The sequence below is a fragment of the Ostrea edulis genome, chromosome 1 (genome assembly GCF_947568905.1).
Source record: "Ostrea edulis chromosome 1, xbOstEdul1.1, whole genome shotgun sequence".
NCBI classification, from domain to species: domain Eukaryota; kingdom Metazoa; phylum Mollusca; class Bivalvia; order Ostreida; family Ostreidae; genus Ostrea; species Ostrea edulis.
This window is the reverse complement of record NC_079164.1, coordinates 101017318-101030911: the sequence shown is the minus strand read 5'-3', so window position 1 is coordinate 101030911 and position 13594 is coordinate 101017318. Positions and strand designations below refer to the sequence as shown.

The 13594-nt window shown below is 34.7% G+C and overlaps 2 protein-coding genes across 3 annotated transcripts; one reads left to right on the top strand and one right to left on the bottom strand.

Moving 5' to 3' along the window:
• Window positions 1-251: 251 nt before the first annotated feature.
• LOC125669796 (uncharacterized) lies at window positions 252-2720 on the bottom strand. Of its 2 annotated transcripts, XM_048904590.1 has the most exons (5): window positions 2610-2720; window positions 1394-1633; window positions 1147-1294; window positions 471-554; window positions 252-338 (listed from the first exon to the last, which is right to left on the bottom strand). In XM_048904590.1, the coding sequence occupies exons 1-4, from the start codon at window positions 2616-2618 to the stop codon at window positions 496-498; spliced, it is 456 nt and encodes a 151-aa protein (XP_048760547.1). In that variant the 5' UTR covers window positions 2619-2720; the 3' UTR covers window positions 252-338; window positions 471-495. The 2 variants fall into 2 exon arrangements, with proteins under 2 accessions (XP_048760547.1, XP_048760536.1); XM_048904579.1 differs by having other exon boundaries at window positions 252-554.
• Window positions 2721-4494: 1774 nt separating this feature from the next.
• Window positions 4495-8376, top strand: LOC125669803 (uncharacterized). Its single transcript, XM_048904603.2, has 4 exons — window positions 4495-4630; window positions 4743-4955; window positions 5152-5299; window positions 8253-8376. Exons 1-4 carry the CDS (start codon window positions 4622-4624, stop codon window positions 8312-8314), a joined length of 432 nt encoding a protein of 143 aa, XP_048760560.1. The 5' UTR covers window positions 4495-4621; the 3' UTR covers window positions 8315-8376.
• Window positions 8377-13594: the final 5218 nt, after the last annotated feature.

The window sequence follows — 13594 nt, the reverse complement described above, 5'->3', positions numbered from 1 at the left end:
TTAGTAAATTTGAGTTTAAGGAACTTACGGCATGATTCGGAAGGAATATCATCCGTAACCCGCGAACTATTGGTTTAAAGTTAAAGTCTGTGTCTCATTCTCCACTATACACCTCCCTCTAGCACGTGTCAGACCCACCATCACGTGTCAGAACCTCAAGTCTACCCCCACCATCACGTGTCAGAGCCTCAAATCAACTTGTCATCAGCAAGTGTTAGAATCCCCACTAATATTGTTTAATGTAATTTCACTAAGTTGAAAAAAAATTTTAATCTAAACTTTTCACAGATTGACATGGGTAACTGTTGCGTAACCCTACAAAGGCTGACTCGGCAAAACTGAAAAAGAAACAAAACTATTTAACCACATGATCAAAAATGTGCACTATACACCATTTTCATTAGCCGTTCCTTGAATATTGCCATCTTTAATTAAACTAATGAGGAAAATAAAATTTGAATATTGAACACCTGGCTTTGTGTCGCGTTGTTATATTTAGCATCTCGTGACAAGCGGTGCATCGTTAAGCTCCTCCTTCGACAGTACTTCGTCACCTGTAAAATAGAGATCGTACTGCTTTTACCGTTTTAAAACTACTTGATAATCTGTTCAGCATTAAAAGGTGGATACAAATTTCTCTACTGCTTGCTTTACTGTAAAATATATAAGAACATATTTTCTTAAATGGCGATAGATGGGTAATATTTTAACCCTGCATTCCAGCCAATCTAATTAAAATCTGGGGATGCTTGCTCCTCCCCGGCACCTGGTCCCACCTTTGGTGTGTCCAGGTGTCCGTGTTTGCCCAGCTGTCTATTTTGTATTGCTTGTGGGAGTTGTGAGATTGATCACCTGTTCGTTAGCTTCACCTTTCATGGTATATCCGCTCACGTAGCGAGTATGTGAGCGGATCTAACATCTAACTTTTAATTAGATTGGCATTCCAGCTAGTTTCCTAACCCTTTCATATTTTTCATAATCAAATATTATTTAAGCAAAATTTGACAATCCCCTCCCGTTAAAGATTTTGATGACGTCAAGCTAACACTTCCCAGTGTTTGGTGTGTTTTTGTGGATTTTTTCCTAAATTTTTTTTTTTTTTTTTTAGATTTTATTTTCATCCAAAAGCTTGGCATAAAATCTTACCGTTTTTGTCCGAGGAATGGAAAATATATTTTACGTCTAAACTCTTAGCTCGCGCATGTGCAACCTTAGCAAACTCGTTCTTGTCTACACCCCCATCTGCATTTCGATCCCAAACGGAAAATTTGCAAGGCAGAGGTACAATGACTTCCTAGGAACAAACATTAAAAATAAAATATGAAATAACTTTGCTTGATTTCAGTTTCAATTAAATTCGAAAAACAAAACGTAAAGTATTGAATGAGCTTACAGTGTTCTGATCACGTTTTCTGTCGCAAAAGCGGGAGCAATTCATGCAGCAAAGCTGGCCACATTTATTTTGGCGTTCGCAACTAAAGGCACACAGACGGCGACAGACTGGTGCTGGTGTAGTCGCAGAAATACGATTGACCATCGCCTTTCTACGAATACTGCTCCAGAACCAAGCGCCAGACCCTTCTATCAAGTAACCGCCGATCAGCAAAACCATCAGCGTTGTCGACAGTGTACTCTGAAGTAATGAAATACATCTTAATTACAATGTTACATGTCAGTCATGAGCGTATTTAGGCGTACACTCGTACTCCCAAGCATCCACGTAGATTTCGATCGATCGATCGAGAGAGAGTATATGCACATGTAGTAGTAGTATAATTGAAAAAGGAAGACCAATGACTTGATTAAAGTAATTAAAGATTTTGTATCAAGGAAAGAACGACATTTATCCGTTCTCTTCTGACTTCCAGTGTTTTAAAACTATCAAGAAAATTAAACAAGAGCAGGGGCGGATCCAGGAATTGCGGTTACGGGGGGCGCCACTTTATGAGGCAGTGGGTCCAGGGCGAAGCCCCCGGAAGCTCCTGGATTTTACCGATTTTATGGGGCTTGAAATATTTCTCCTATTTAGTCATTTGTACTATTTTCTATCATTTTAATAAGGTGAAATTAATAAAATGACACAAATTTTAAGGGTTTTGGGGAAAAAAAATTAAGTTCTTCCAATAAAGTAATCAAGAAATCAAAAGATTTTGTCATTTATTTCTCCTGGAGTGGAAGAAATTATTGTTTCTTTTATCGTTTAGTACATTTTCCGAAACAAAATACCGCGATTTACCTTAAATTTGAAAATTTTAGGGGGGGGGCGCCACTGAAAAGTGCATATATTTTCCTCAAACTTGTAATTTTAGCGCAATGTTTTAAAAGACATAAATGCATACATGTTATCTAAGCAAAATATGAATTCGAATTTTATGTCCACCGGAAGATGCTGAAGTTCCATCTCAAGATGCCTAGAATCTCCCGGACCCACAGTACTTCAACATGAACTCATTGGCAGTTTCAGGCAGCCTGAAAACCCCTGTCTCTTTAGGGATTTTATATTAAAAACCACCATAGCTATGTCCTTGTATGTACATGTAATGAACGGTTTATACATGCATAGGAAAATGTCTTTAAAAGGCTGGGAATAAAAAACATTTGCTACATACCTTCCTCATGGCTTTGCCTTTCAGTGATTTATCATTAGTATATAATTTTTATTTTATGCTTATGGAGGCGTATTCTACACATTATAAATGCACAGAAATAAGATACTCAAAACCTGTTCTATGATATGAGATGTGTCAGTAGTCATATTACTGAATTTATAGCAATATATATTTTTGACAAATTTCAATTTTGGAACAGCTTGAAGGAAAAATATATGACTACATGTATAATAGACGTAAACAGATGTAAGGAAGATTGGAAGCTATGAATCATGATAATAGTCAAAGTACATGTTTGGGTGTTTCAAAATGGATTGTCATTCATTAGCATGATAAAAATTAGTTCCAATGACACTTGCAGGGGTGGATGCAGAAAGTTGCGATGCAAGATAGTACCTTCTTCGCTACTGTCGGAACTATATGTATCGAATAAATCTGGCGAATCGCTCATATTGTCACTTTTTGTCTTACACCCCAAGATGTTCAGTAAAAGGATGTATGTTTTTTATTTATAATCAATAATGCCGTTATATGTACTATGGAAGGAATTTCCCCACATATTGCATTAAAAAAATTACTTTTCGCTGCATTAGCAAAAAGTAACAAAGTAAAACAAATGCGCGTTGAACGTGCGTTAAAGTGCGTGATTGTGGGGCAAATGTATATGCGTTCAAGTGCGTGATTGTGGGGCAACGGTATATGCGTTAAAGTGCCGTAAATTGCGTGATTGTGGGGAAGGGGGTTAAACTGACGTCTTCACCGAATCTCGGAGCAGTCCTTCATACTTCATATCTGACAATTTACATTTAGCTTCGGTCGGTTCTAGCAATTAATAAGCACCTAAGTGACATTGCTGTTCTTTTCACATATAAAGTTATTTGACTATCAAACTAACTCTCTATCACTATTCATTTTGCATTGCTTACCGTCTAGGTATGAAAATCCCAAAGTAAAAACAGTTACTAAATGTTCAATGAAGACTCGTATGAAGGAATTGTTTATCTCCTGATATTGAAAAGTTCCTATAATCTTATTTTTTAATGAGTGGTATGTGCATGTAGAAACTGTTCTTACCTAAGTACTGTGTATCACTAATACATTGTAATAGGAATTGACAATTTCCATATTCAATAATCTAACTGACAAAGTTCATATTCAATAATCCAACTGACAAAGTTCATATTCAATAATCCAACTGACAAAGTTCATATTCAATAAGCCAACTGACAAAGTTCATATTCAATAATACAAATAACAATCTTCATATTCAGTAATTCAACTGACAAACTTCATGTTCAGTAATTCAACTGACAAACTTCATGTTCAGTAATTCAACTGACAAACTTTAAATTCAATGGACTAAGGTCAGAGGAAAGAACTTATGCACTTTGGGGTTAGAGGTCAAGTTCAAAACGTTACTTTTCTGTGATAATTATACGTTACATGTATGCACCAATATACCTGCCAAGCATTCGATTACCGTATGTTTCTTTTAATCACCCGATTTCATTAAAATGTCGCTTTAACACACTGCAGATCGCATCTACTTCAAACGCTCAAATGACATCCTTTCTCCTAAATATTAAGCGCATCAATTTGACGCATGTGATATCGCCCGTTGTAAAGTAATGTCTCTTGTTATTAGATACTATTACCTTGGAATTTACTCTCACATGAAAACATCTTTTTTCAAACTTCCTTTGTCAATCAGATTCGAGTATTTTACATGAAAGTATAATACTATAGATATTATCATTTATGATATTTTTACTGATATGTAACCAAATGTAAACGAAAGATTAGCTTACAATAAGTTTGATCAAATCCATTAATCGGAGACGATCAGGGAACTGCGTCAGCTGGCACGGAGAAAGAATACACCGTTAGCTGTAATTCTAATTTTTATGTGAAACATATTTTACGAGTCGTTTTCCTGGATCCATTACAAAATTTGTCTTTATAAAGTTAACAATTTTTAAGCTAACACTAAAAGATCACTGCAAGAGAAAACAATGAACAAGGTACGTAAAATACTCATTTAAAGTAAAGTACCGCAAATGTATATCAATTCATGCAAAAAAATTTTTTACATAACGAATTCTAGAAAATGTTTATTGTCTTTACTCATTCTAGATTCAACTATCACTTGTGATTGTTGCATTGCTGCTGATTGGCACATTTGTTGATGAATCACATGGTTGGCTTTGGCGTAGAAGGAGGAGGTCTGGTAGAAACCACAGAGTTTGTAACACGCTGTGTAGCTTTAAGTGTTACCAAAACCCATGTCGTAATTATTGCTGTTCCAGCTGCACTCCATACTGTACAGGAAAACGAAATCAGGCTGTGGTAAGCTTCCAAATCAGCACAGAGACAAAGTTGCAGTAATGTAGAGGGGGGATATATATAGTTTAGGAACAATTGAGTTGTTTTTTTAAAATACAAATAGACGCATCTAAAGTTAATGGTGATCCAAGTTTTGTTTAAAGTAGGTTCAGAGTGTAACCATTTACGTGTAACAATAATTATTTCATGTGATTTCAAGGAAATCATCATACCTCTGCCATGTAAATTTTCCGATTGGGATAGAGATGGAGATGGGAAGGTGAACAAGATCGAATTTGTAAGCGTGACACATGCGCGAGGGAGAAGCAAAGATGTGAAATATGTTTTCCATTCTTCGGATAAAAACGGTAAGAAGTGTAAAGTTACCATGGCGATACAGACTTTACTTAAAGCTGCAGTCAATGCAAAAATTTAAAACAAAATAAATGCTCGTTTTCCGTTTTTAGTTTACATAGTGTAAGATTCAGGTATCTACATTCCATTTCAAAAATTCTTTTTTAATCATTGTATTTTTTATTTCCTAAATCGGGTTTCGGTTATACACGCGCTTTCTAAAGAAAGTTCGGGTATATTGTTATACCCTGGTCCGTCTGTTTCTCTGTCACACATTCTTCTTCCTTAAACGTCCCTTTTCTTTGAACAGTGATCAATAAATTTTTGGAATATGATACGTAGTGTCTTGTAGATGCGCAATAAGGTTTCGGAATTTTTCAATTTTACCCCATGGGCAAAATGGTTGGGTTTTCTCTAAGACACAAACTTGGGTCCCAGAACTCCTCATACATGTTACAATAGCGAACTGCACCTTTTGGAATATGATCGGTGGTGTCCTGTAGATGTGCAATAAGGTTTCGAAATTTTCATTTTTTAACCTAGAGGTCAAATGAGTTAGAAAACGATGATTTTTTACAAACCGTTGGTTCCCAGAACTCATATATTTTACGCAATAGCCAAATCATTTTTGGAATATGATTTGAGGTGTCCTATATATAGATGTGCAATAAGGTTTTGGAATTTTCATTTTCACCCTGGGACCCAAATGGGAGTCGAAGAACGACGATATATATATATATATATATATATACATGTATATATATATATATATATATATATATATATATATATATATATATATATATAATTAGTTCCCAAAACTCTTACAATTTACGTAGCAGTCAAAGCACCTTTTGGGAGATGATATGTGTCAATACGTTTTCGTAATTTTTATTTTCATCCTCGGGGTCAAATAGATGTAAAAACAACGTTTAATCGACAAAAAAATCCTGGTTCCCAGAACTCCCTCTTACATTTTACGCAGTAGCCATATCATCTTTTGGGAGATGATTGGTGGTGTCCTTTACATGTGTAATAACTTTTCGGAACAAAAACCTCGTGAATGTGCTTAGTGCATTGTGTCATGTGCAACAAGAATATATATGTGACTCTTAAAAGCAAAAATCGTCCTTCCCCAACTCCTTTTCAAACATTACTTATTATTTATTAAGTTATGACCTGAGTAAACTCAGGTGAACTATATATCGCAATTGGTCTGCGTCCGTCGCCGTCCATCGTGCGTTAACAATTGAACAATTTTAACTTCTTGATAACTGCCTTTCCTATTCTTTTTCAAATTTGGTATTAAGCATCTTTGGAACAAGGGGGACATAAATTGTAGATATCAGGATTGCTGCACCCCTGGGTCCTTACGAGCGGGACAAAAATTGTCAAAAAATGACCAATTTTCAAAAACGCTTCTTCTCTACAACCGCACCTATGTCAAAAAAGAAAGGAAGAAATAACTAAATGCATAGTGAAGTAAAGCAGTAACGCCTCTACCAAAATTGTAGATTTCATGATCCCGGGGGTAAAGGTTCTGGCTCTAGGACGGGGCCAAACTTGGCATGTAGTATTTATGTGTGAAACTTTTAAAAACATCTTTAATGCTATTGATACTAAATTGAAACTAAATGGATATTTAGATTTATCAGGTAGCCCTTTACAAAAATTGTGAATTCCATGATCCCAGGGGTAGGTGTTTTGGTATCATGGCGGGGCTAAAATAGTCAGTGATTAAATATGTTAACAATTGAACATTCTAACTTCTTAATATCTACCATTCCAATTCTTTTCAAATTTGGTATAAAGCATCTTTAGAACAAGGGGGACATGAATTGTAAATTTCAGGACTCCTGCACCCCTAGCTCCTTAGGGGGTGGGACAAAACTGCCAAAAATTCACAAATTTCCAAACATCTTCTTCACAAACGCACATGCTTAAGAAATACTCAGCTGTAATTGCTTAGCGATTTAGAGCAGGAAGGTCTCTACCAAATTGTAAATTTCATGACCCCGGGTAGAGGTTCTGACTCCAGCGCGCGGCCAAACTATGTATATACATGTAGTATACATACGTGTAAAACATTTTAATAATGTCTTCATCAATGCTATTGATACTAAATTGAAACTAAATAGATATTTAAAAGGAGTAGGTAGTCCTTTACCAAAATTGTAAAATTGTAAAAGGGGGTAAGGGTTCGGTTCAAGGGTGGAGCCAAATTTATCAAAATGAATATTGTCTTCATCGTTTGAAAGACTTTGATACAGTTTAAACATAAATGCATATTTAGGAAAAGCAGAAAGGTGTGAATTTCCCAAACCCAGGGTTTTGACTCAAGGATGGGTCCAAATTAGTCATATCGTCTAATGTTACATCTATTACATTAGGTAAAGCCTTTCATCAGTATATGCACTTTCGAGGAAATACAAGTGTTAAGAACACATCTTGTTTGATACTGTTGTTGAATATTAGAATTTAGCTTAGATATTCAGAACAGGATTAGTGTTTCCCTACCTTTCGTAGCCCTTGGTACTAGTGATACTTTTAATACTCGTGTGACTGATAAGGCCTGTGGGCCTTTTGTTCTTTATTAAGTTATGAATCAATTATATGAAATACAACATAAGAAGTCATATTGCATTACATTACCACTATATTTCAAAATTATTACCACACGCTCAGTATCGCTACCGTTAGCCAGCGCCTTACGCATGTACATGTGTAAAGTACAACATCTGAAATTGAGATGAAAATGTAATTTCTGGCAATGTAGCGGTAATGTATTCCTCCCAGAGGTCATATTCTCACCTGAGTGTTTTATGCTAAATTTGATCATGCATATTCAAGTAAATTATGAAATAATTACTGTGGCTTATTTGCGAAGTATCGTATATTTATTAGTAAATAGTGACTTGCGTGTATAATGTGATGATTTTATTATATAATGATTTTGATTGATTGCAGGTGACAAGGTCCTCTCGAAGAAAGAATTATTCAATGCACCGCTTGTTTTTGAGAAATGTTAGCTGTCACACGATTACGTGTCACACTGGCAAACAACATTGCAATTAAAGAATGTCAAGCATAACAGTAATCTTCAATTGATTAATAGTTATTATCTGTATGTAACAAACCTCAGTACAGATCCTAAAGCCAATACGAGCAGGGGAGTCAACTCTGGTTTCATATTGATTATAGCCTGGTTTCCTGGCTTCCTGACTAAAGGCAGTAGGCGCGGATCATACATGTAACAGGGACAGGGAAGTTGAGGGAACCAGGCTAATATTTGATTAGATTTTTTAAAAGTTGATGTTACAGGGTTTCAACAGTCTTATTTAAAGTTCGCATTTCACAAATTCTATGGTCGTTATAACAATCTAGTTTGCCAATATAACATGTCATTTAGTCTAGTCAATCTAGCTCATATATGAGTAAAACCTCAAACTAATTGCAACAGAAATGAAATTTTGATTATTCATGTAAGAAAACACATGTAAACAACATATTAAAAATCGGCTTTTGTATTTCAATGGGAAAATTGGAATTTTGGGGTAAAATGATGTGTTTTTTCATGAAAATCGCTAAAAACTGGAAATTGAAGAAAAAGAAAACTGTTCAACAAGTAAGATATATAGATTATTGGCAATATATATGAAAAATACCATTTTAGGTAGGAAAACCTATCTTTTTCTAAAACAAAAATAGTGAAAAACTGGAAATGATAGGAAATGACTGTTTTATAGAAGATATGGCATTGATCTTTTAAAATTAAGAATAAAACGTCCAAATGCACAGCTAAACTTTTCTGCACCAAAATTTATTTTCACTTTCCGAATTTTGGGCTGAAATCTTCATTTTCCAACAAAAATCGTTAAAAACTGGATTTTGGAAGAAAATACTTTTCCCTGTCCATTAGCATAGGCGCCTGGGTCAAGGATATTGCACTATAACGTATATGTAAACAATGGAGGAAATTCGAACCACGAATAAATATTTCTCTCTGATCTATGGTGTCTCTTTATACATTTTTTCATGTTCCAGGAAGCTTAAATACACGTGTCATTATCACAGAACACTAATTTATCCACGTTTTAAAAAATGTCTTATCCCACTGATTCATAATATATAACAAGGCTTGCAACTCAGTCTACCCCTTTTCGTACCCCATGACAGATATTTGTCGATTAAAAGTTATTTACACTGCTTACCAGCCAGTTTCAGGTCCCCATTCACTCCCAGTAATTCTTCTTTAATAATCAAAATCCTCTAATAACAGCTGTCCATCCGTTGTATATTTTTAATAATTTTTTTCTGTCCAGAGTCATCTCATTCAAATCTCTAATCACTAAAGTGTAATCGATGTCGGATGACAGAAACTTACGGGAGTTTTTATTCCCCTCCCCCTAACTAATTGAATTTAAATTTTCATCCGACATTGATTTAGTCCCTTAAGGGCAGATGATACAAACAAATTTTTCTTTAGAAGAGACTTTATATGATGTCATTCTTTTATAAAAGTGGATAATTCATTGAATTCTTTTCCCCTTTGACTTGGAGAGTGAAATATTTTCCATATTTCAAAAAAAAGTACAAAACAATAGTTACCATGGTAAATTAGTTTATTCTTCATCTGTTTACCTTTTTTATACCTCAAAAAATGGTTGTCAGGGAGAACAGAGTGTATTGATATTAGATTTACAACACAACATGTAAAATATTAATGCATTACAAATTTTACACTTGGAAAATATCAATTGCTGCTTCAATAAAATTACATATATGGACATTGCACCCTCAGTAAAGGTTTACAAATTAAAATAAACTTCATAATATGTTTAAAGTGTAATATAAACTTAAAAATCATATACCATACGGGGTGAATTTTCTGAGTAGAAGCAAAATTGTAAATATCACATTGGCTGATTTTCTCAAGACAAAGAAGAGTTATCTCCCATAATATAAGAGTAAAATTTTACAACTTCTGAAAATAATTTACAATGACATTTATGATTTTACTGTTTGTTTTGGGTTTGTTTGTTTTTTTTTTTGGTCACTCTTGGTTTTCCTTTGCTATTCATCTCTGAAAAAATAAAGAAATGCCTAATACAGGATCTCTTTGATGTGCCATTTTACATTAATTTCTGCATTATGTCACGTTTCCCAGTAGAAACAGGAGAAAGATATCTGCATGCTTCCTGTTGACATCTTATATATAGCAATGATCCAAGTCCATACCGTTTTTCGTCCTCACAATGTCTTATGCGTTGTTAAATCTAGTGGTCTACCACACGCAGCACAACCTTTTTCCAAATTGTCCACTAGAATTCCAAGTTCCACAACTCGTCTCCAACAAATCATCTTCTCATGCTCTTCTTCCGATTCCTCACTCTCTGATGCATCAGACGGATACGTTTCTTCATTTCCTAGACATTCTTGTGAATTATCACCAGACGAACAATTTTTTCTTGATTCATCCAACTTCTCCTCGATCACCATGTTGTTATTGGCATCAACATTCACTATCTTACGTCCAAGGGATAATGCATAACCTTTCTTAGCATTCTGTAACCTTTGATGACGTTTTTACTAATAATTTTTCCTGATTTTTTCCTGAATGATTCTGGCATCACAATTGTTTACATTGTTTACTGACCCCCTTTCCTGCTCTTAAAACACAGAAGAGTTCCAAACAACTATAAATGAGAAAACCAAAACCAACCAAAGTATTTTTTTTACCATGGGAACTCTTCAGTGCTAAAGGTAGAAAAATTTGTTTATATCATCTGGCCTTAAGGCAGTTATGTTTATTTCAGAGTTCGTTGCTATTTCTGTGCTTTATATAAAGACATTTCAAACACAATGTGCATTTTGTATGATCCTCTAAAATTTACAATAAATAACTGTATCCCATTTCCATTCTCAATGATCGTGTGCCAGCGTGGCGAGAATTCCATCGTCATCGAAAACAAGTTTTGTCTTGAATAGATGGCCGAGCAGTCTAGTGCGCTGTTCGCATGCTGATAGGAGATGTGGTTCCGCAGGTCGTGAGCCCAATACTAATACTTTTCATTATCAGTTCGTTAGAGTTATCGCGCTTTGAAGACTCTTGTGCGTCATTGGTAAGAAAATGCACAAGTCTCGTGAGCAAGTGCGAGATTACTGGGACATAAACGAAACGTTCATAGCACCCCCCCCCCCTTTTAAGAGTTAAAATACATGTTGTATTTTTAAATAAAATAACCATTGATCAAACTGCATTTTTCAAATATTCTAACACTATTTCATTAAAGATTCTACATGGGTTGTTTTTTTTAAAACTCCGCCACACGTATTTTAAAAATTCCAAACGATGCTCTCTGTCCTAAGTCCATCAATATTTTGTAATTTTCAAAATAGTTTCGATGCAGTTTGGAAACCCATTTGTTGTGTTAATTAGTGTTATAAACGTCTAAAAGAAATGCAGTTTAGAATATATATAACTTGTTCTAAAATATGGGAACTGAGGGGGGTGTACATGTGTACGTGTACGATTACAAAGTCCATGTCATATGAACATGTCCTAATTGTATGATAAAATAGAATGTCTTCATAGTCTGATTTTCCCCTTCAGAGTTCTTCTTGGCTCATTTAGTACCTTCTCTCCCTCACATAGTTAAATAAGTTCGTCTGTGTTCTTGTAAGAATAATCAATTCCTAAATTTTAATAGTAATGTGTTTACATTATGTTGTCCCGGTAGCACGACTTTACGCGCCTTTAATTTGAAGAGTTCCATTAATGGAAATGATAAGTATTAGAAAGAGTAACTACTAGATTTTACATCAAATCATGATACTATGCGCAAGTGTTTACTTACATTGATTTTTATTATTCATATTATCAATGTTTTATTATCATTACTATTACCCATGAATGACTCCCCAAACCTGAATTTGAGAAAGAAAATTACTTTACTTACTTAGTTTTATAAAAGTTTTTGATACAAAACGTTTGCTCAAATGATGAAGATACAAAATAACTGAAACTTTTAACCCGAATAGCTTTCCATACTTTCTTTTTAACAAACGTAATTCCCCCTTGTAAATTGACACTAATTCTTTAAGATTTCATTTATAATTGATTATTCATAATTTCTAAAGTAAACAATGTGTTTCATAATTAAAATTAATTCAGTAAAGGGTCAAACTAAATATTTTGAAGCTTTGTTCGCGAAAGTTCCCCGGGAATGGAAGTCGGCAAAGAATATGAGATGCTGAGCAATATTGTATGTATATAGAAGGTCTTAAAATCACCTTTTTAATACAACTGTTAAGCTGTTTAATCGCGGTTTTTTTTATTACATGCACTTTAGATCGTCGTGTATAATTTATTCCGATGACTGTCACAGTTAAGTTACTCCCCTTTACGTGTACGGCGTGCCGTAAACACCACAAAATATCGATGGTTTACTAAAACATTTAAGTCTAAATTTGAAATATTTCCCATTGTCCGATTTTGTCCGATTTTTTGTATGTTGTTAACCACGCTTTTGTTTATTAAATTCAATCGAATTTGTTTCTGTTGCAATTAATTTGAGGTGATTTGCTAGATTGACTAGACTAATTGGGTCAAATGCTGTCTGACGCGTTTCATACCAGTTGCTAGGCCGTTCTTGATTACGGAATACTCCGTTTACTTGATTGAGATATAGGGATCACGGCGGATTTGACCGGTCGACAGGGAATACTCACTTCTCTTATGCACCTGATTCCACCTCCGGTATGCCAGTGGTCTATGTTTGCCCAACTCTTAATTTTGTATACCTTATAGGAGTTATGAGATTGATCACTGTTCGTTATCTTCACCTTTTCATAACATGAACTTTTATGACAGATACTCTAATTTCAAAAATACAGTAGGAGTTACTTTAGTATTCCTGCAGATTTAACGAACCCAGCAATTGAATATGTAAATTGTATATGAATCCATTTAGTCGATTTAGTGCTAAACGTAATTCTATACGTGTTACAAGGATTATCTATCTAAATAAAGTGACACTGGGCTGATTCAATGAAAACCAATGAATTATGGTATATGATTTTCATATCCCCTTAAATTACTCCTCATCAATCAACTATATCTTTTGCTCCTGATCTCAACGCACTGATCATGATGTACCGCCCAAAAATAATAAAAAGTAGAGGTTTTTTACTTACGAATATACATTCTGCCACGGTAGCTTGGTATCCGGAAGGAATATGTCCAATTCTTAATCTCTCGGCGCCGAATCAAACCCTAGACGTTTAACATAGGTAGTTACTGTTCCTTT

Excerpts from the sequence above, each read along its gene's own strand:
- LOC125669796 (XM_048904579.1), bottom strand. Across the intron at positions 1,295-1,393 it reads GAAAACGTGATCAGAACACT|GAAGTCATTGTACCTCTGCC; the intron begins GTAAGCTCATTC and ends GTTTGTTCCTAG. Across the intron at positions 555-1,146 it reads CCATTCCTCGGACAAAAACG|GTGACGAAGTACTGTCGAAG; the intron begins GTAAGATTTTAT and ends TCTATTTTACAG.
- LOC125669803 (XM_048904603.2), top strand. Across the intron at positions 4,956-5,151 it reads GAAAACGAAATCAGGCTGTG|GAAATCATCATACCTCTGCC; the intron begins GTAAGCTTCCAA and ends TGTGATTTCAAG. Across the intron at positions 5,300-8,252 it reads CCATTCTTCGGATAAAAACG|GTGACAAGGTCCTCTCGAAG; the intron begins GTAAGAAGTGTA and ends GATTGATTGCAG.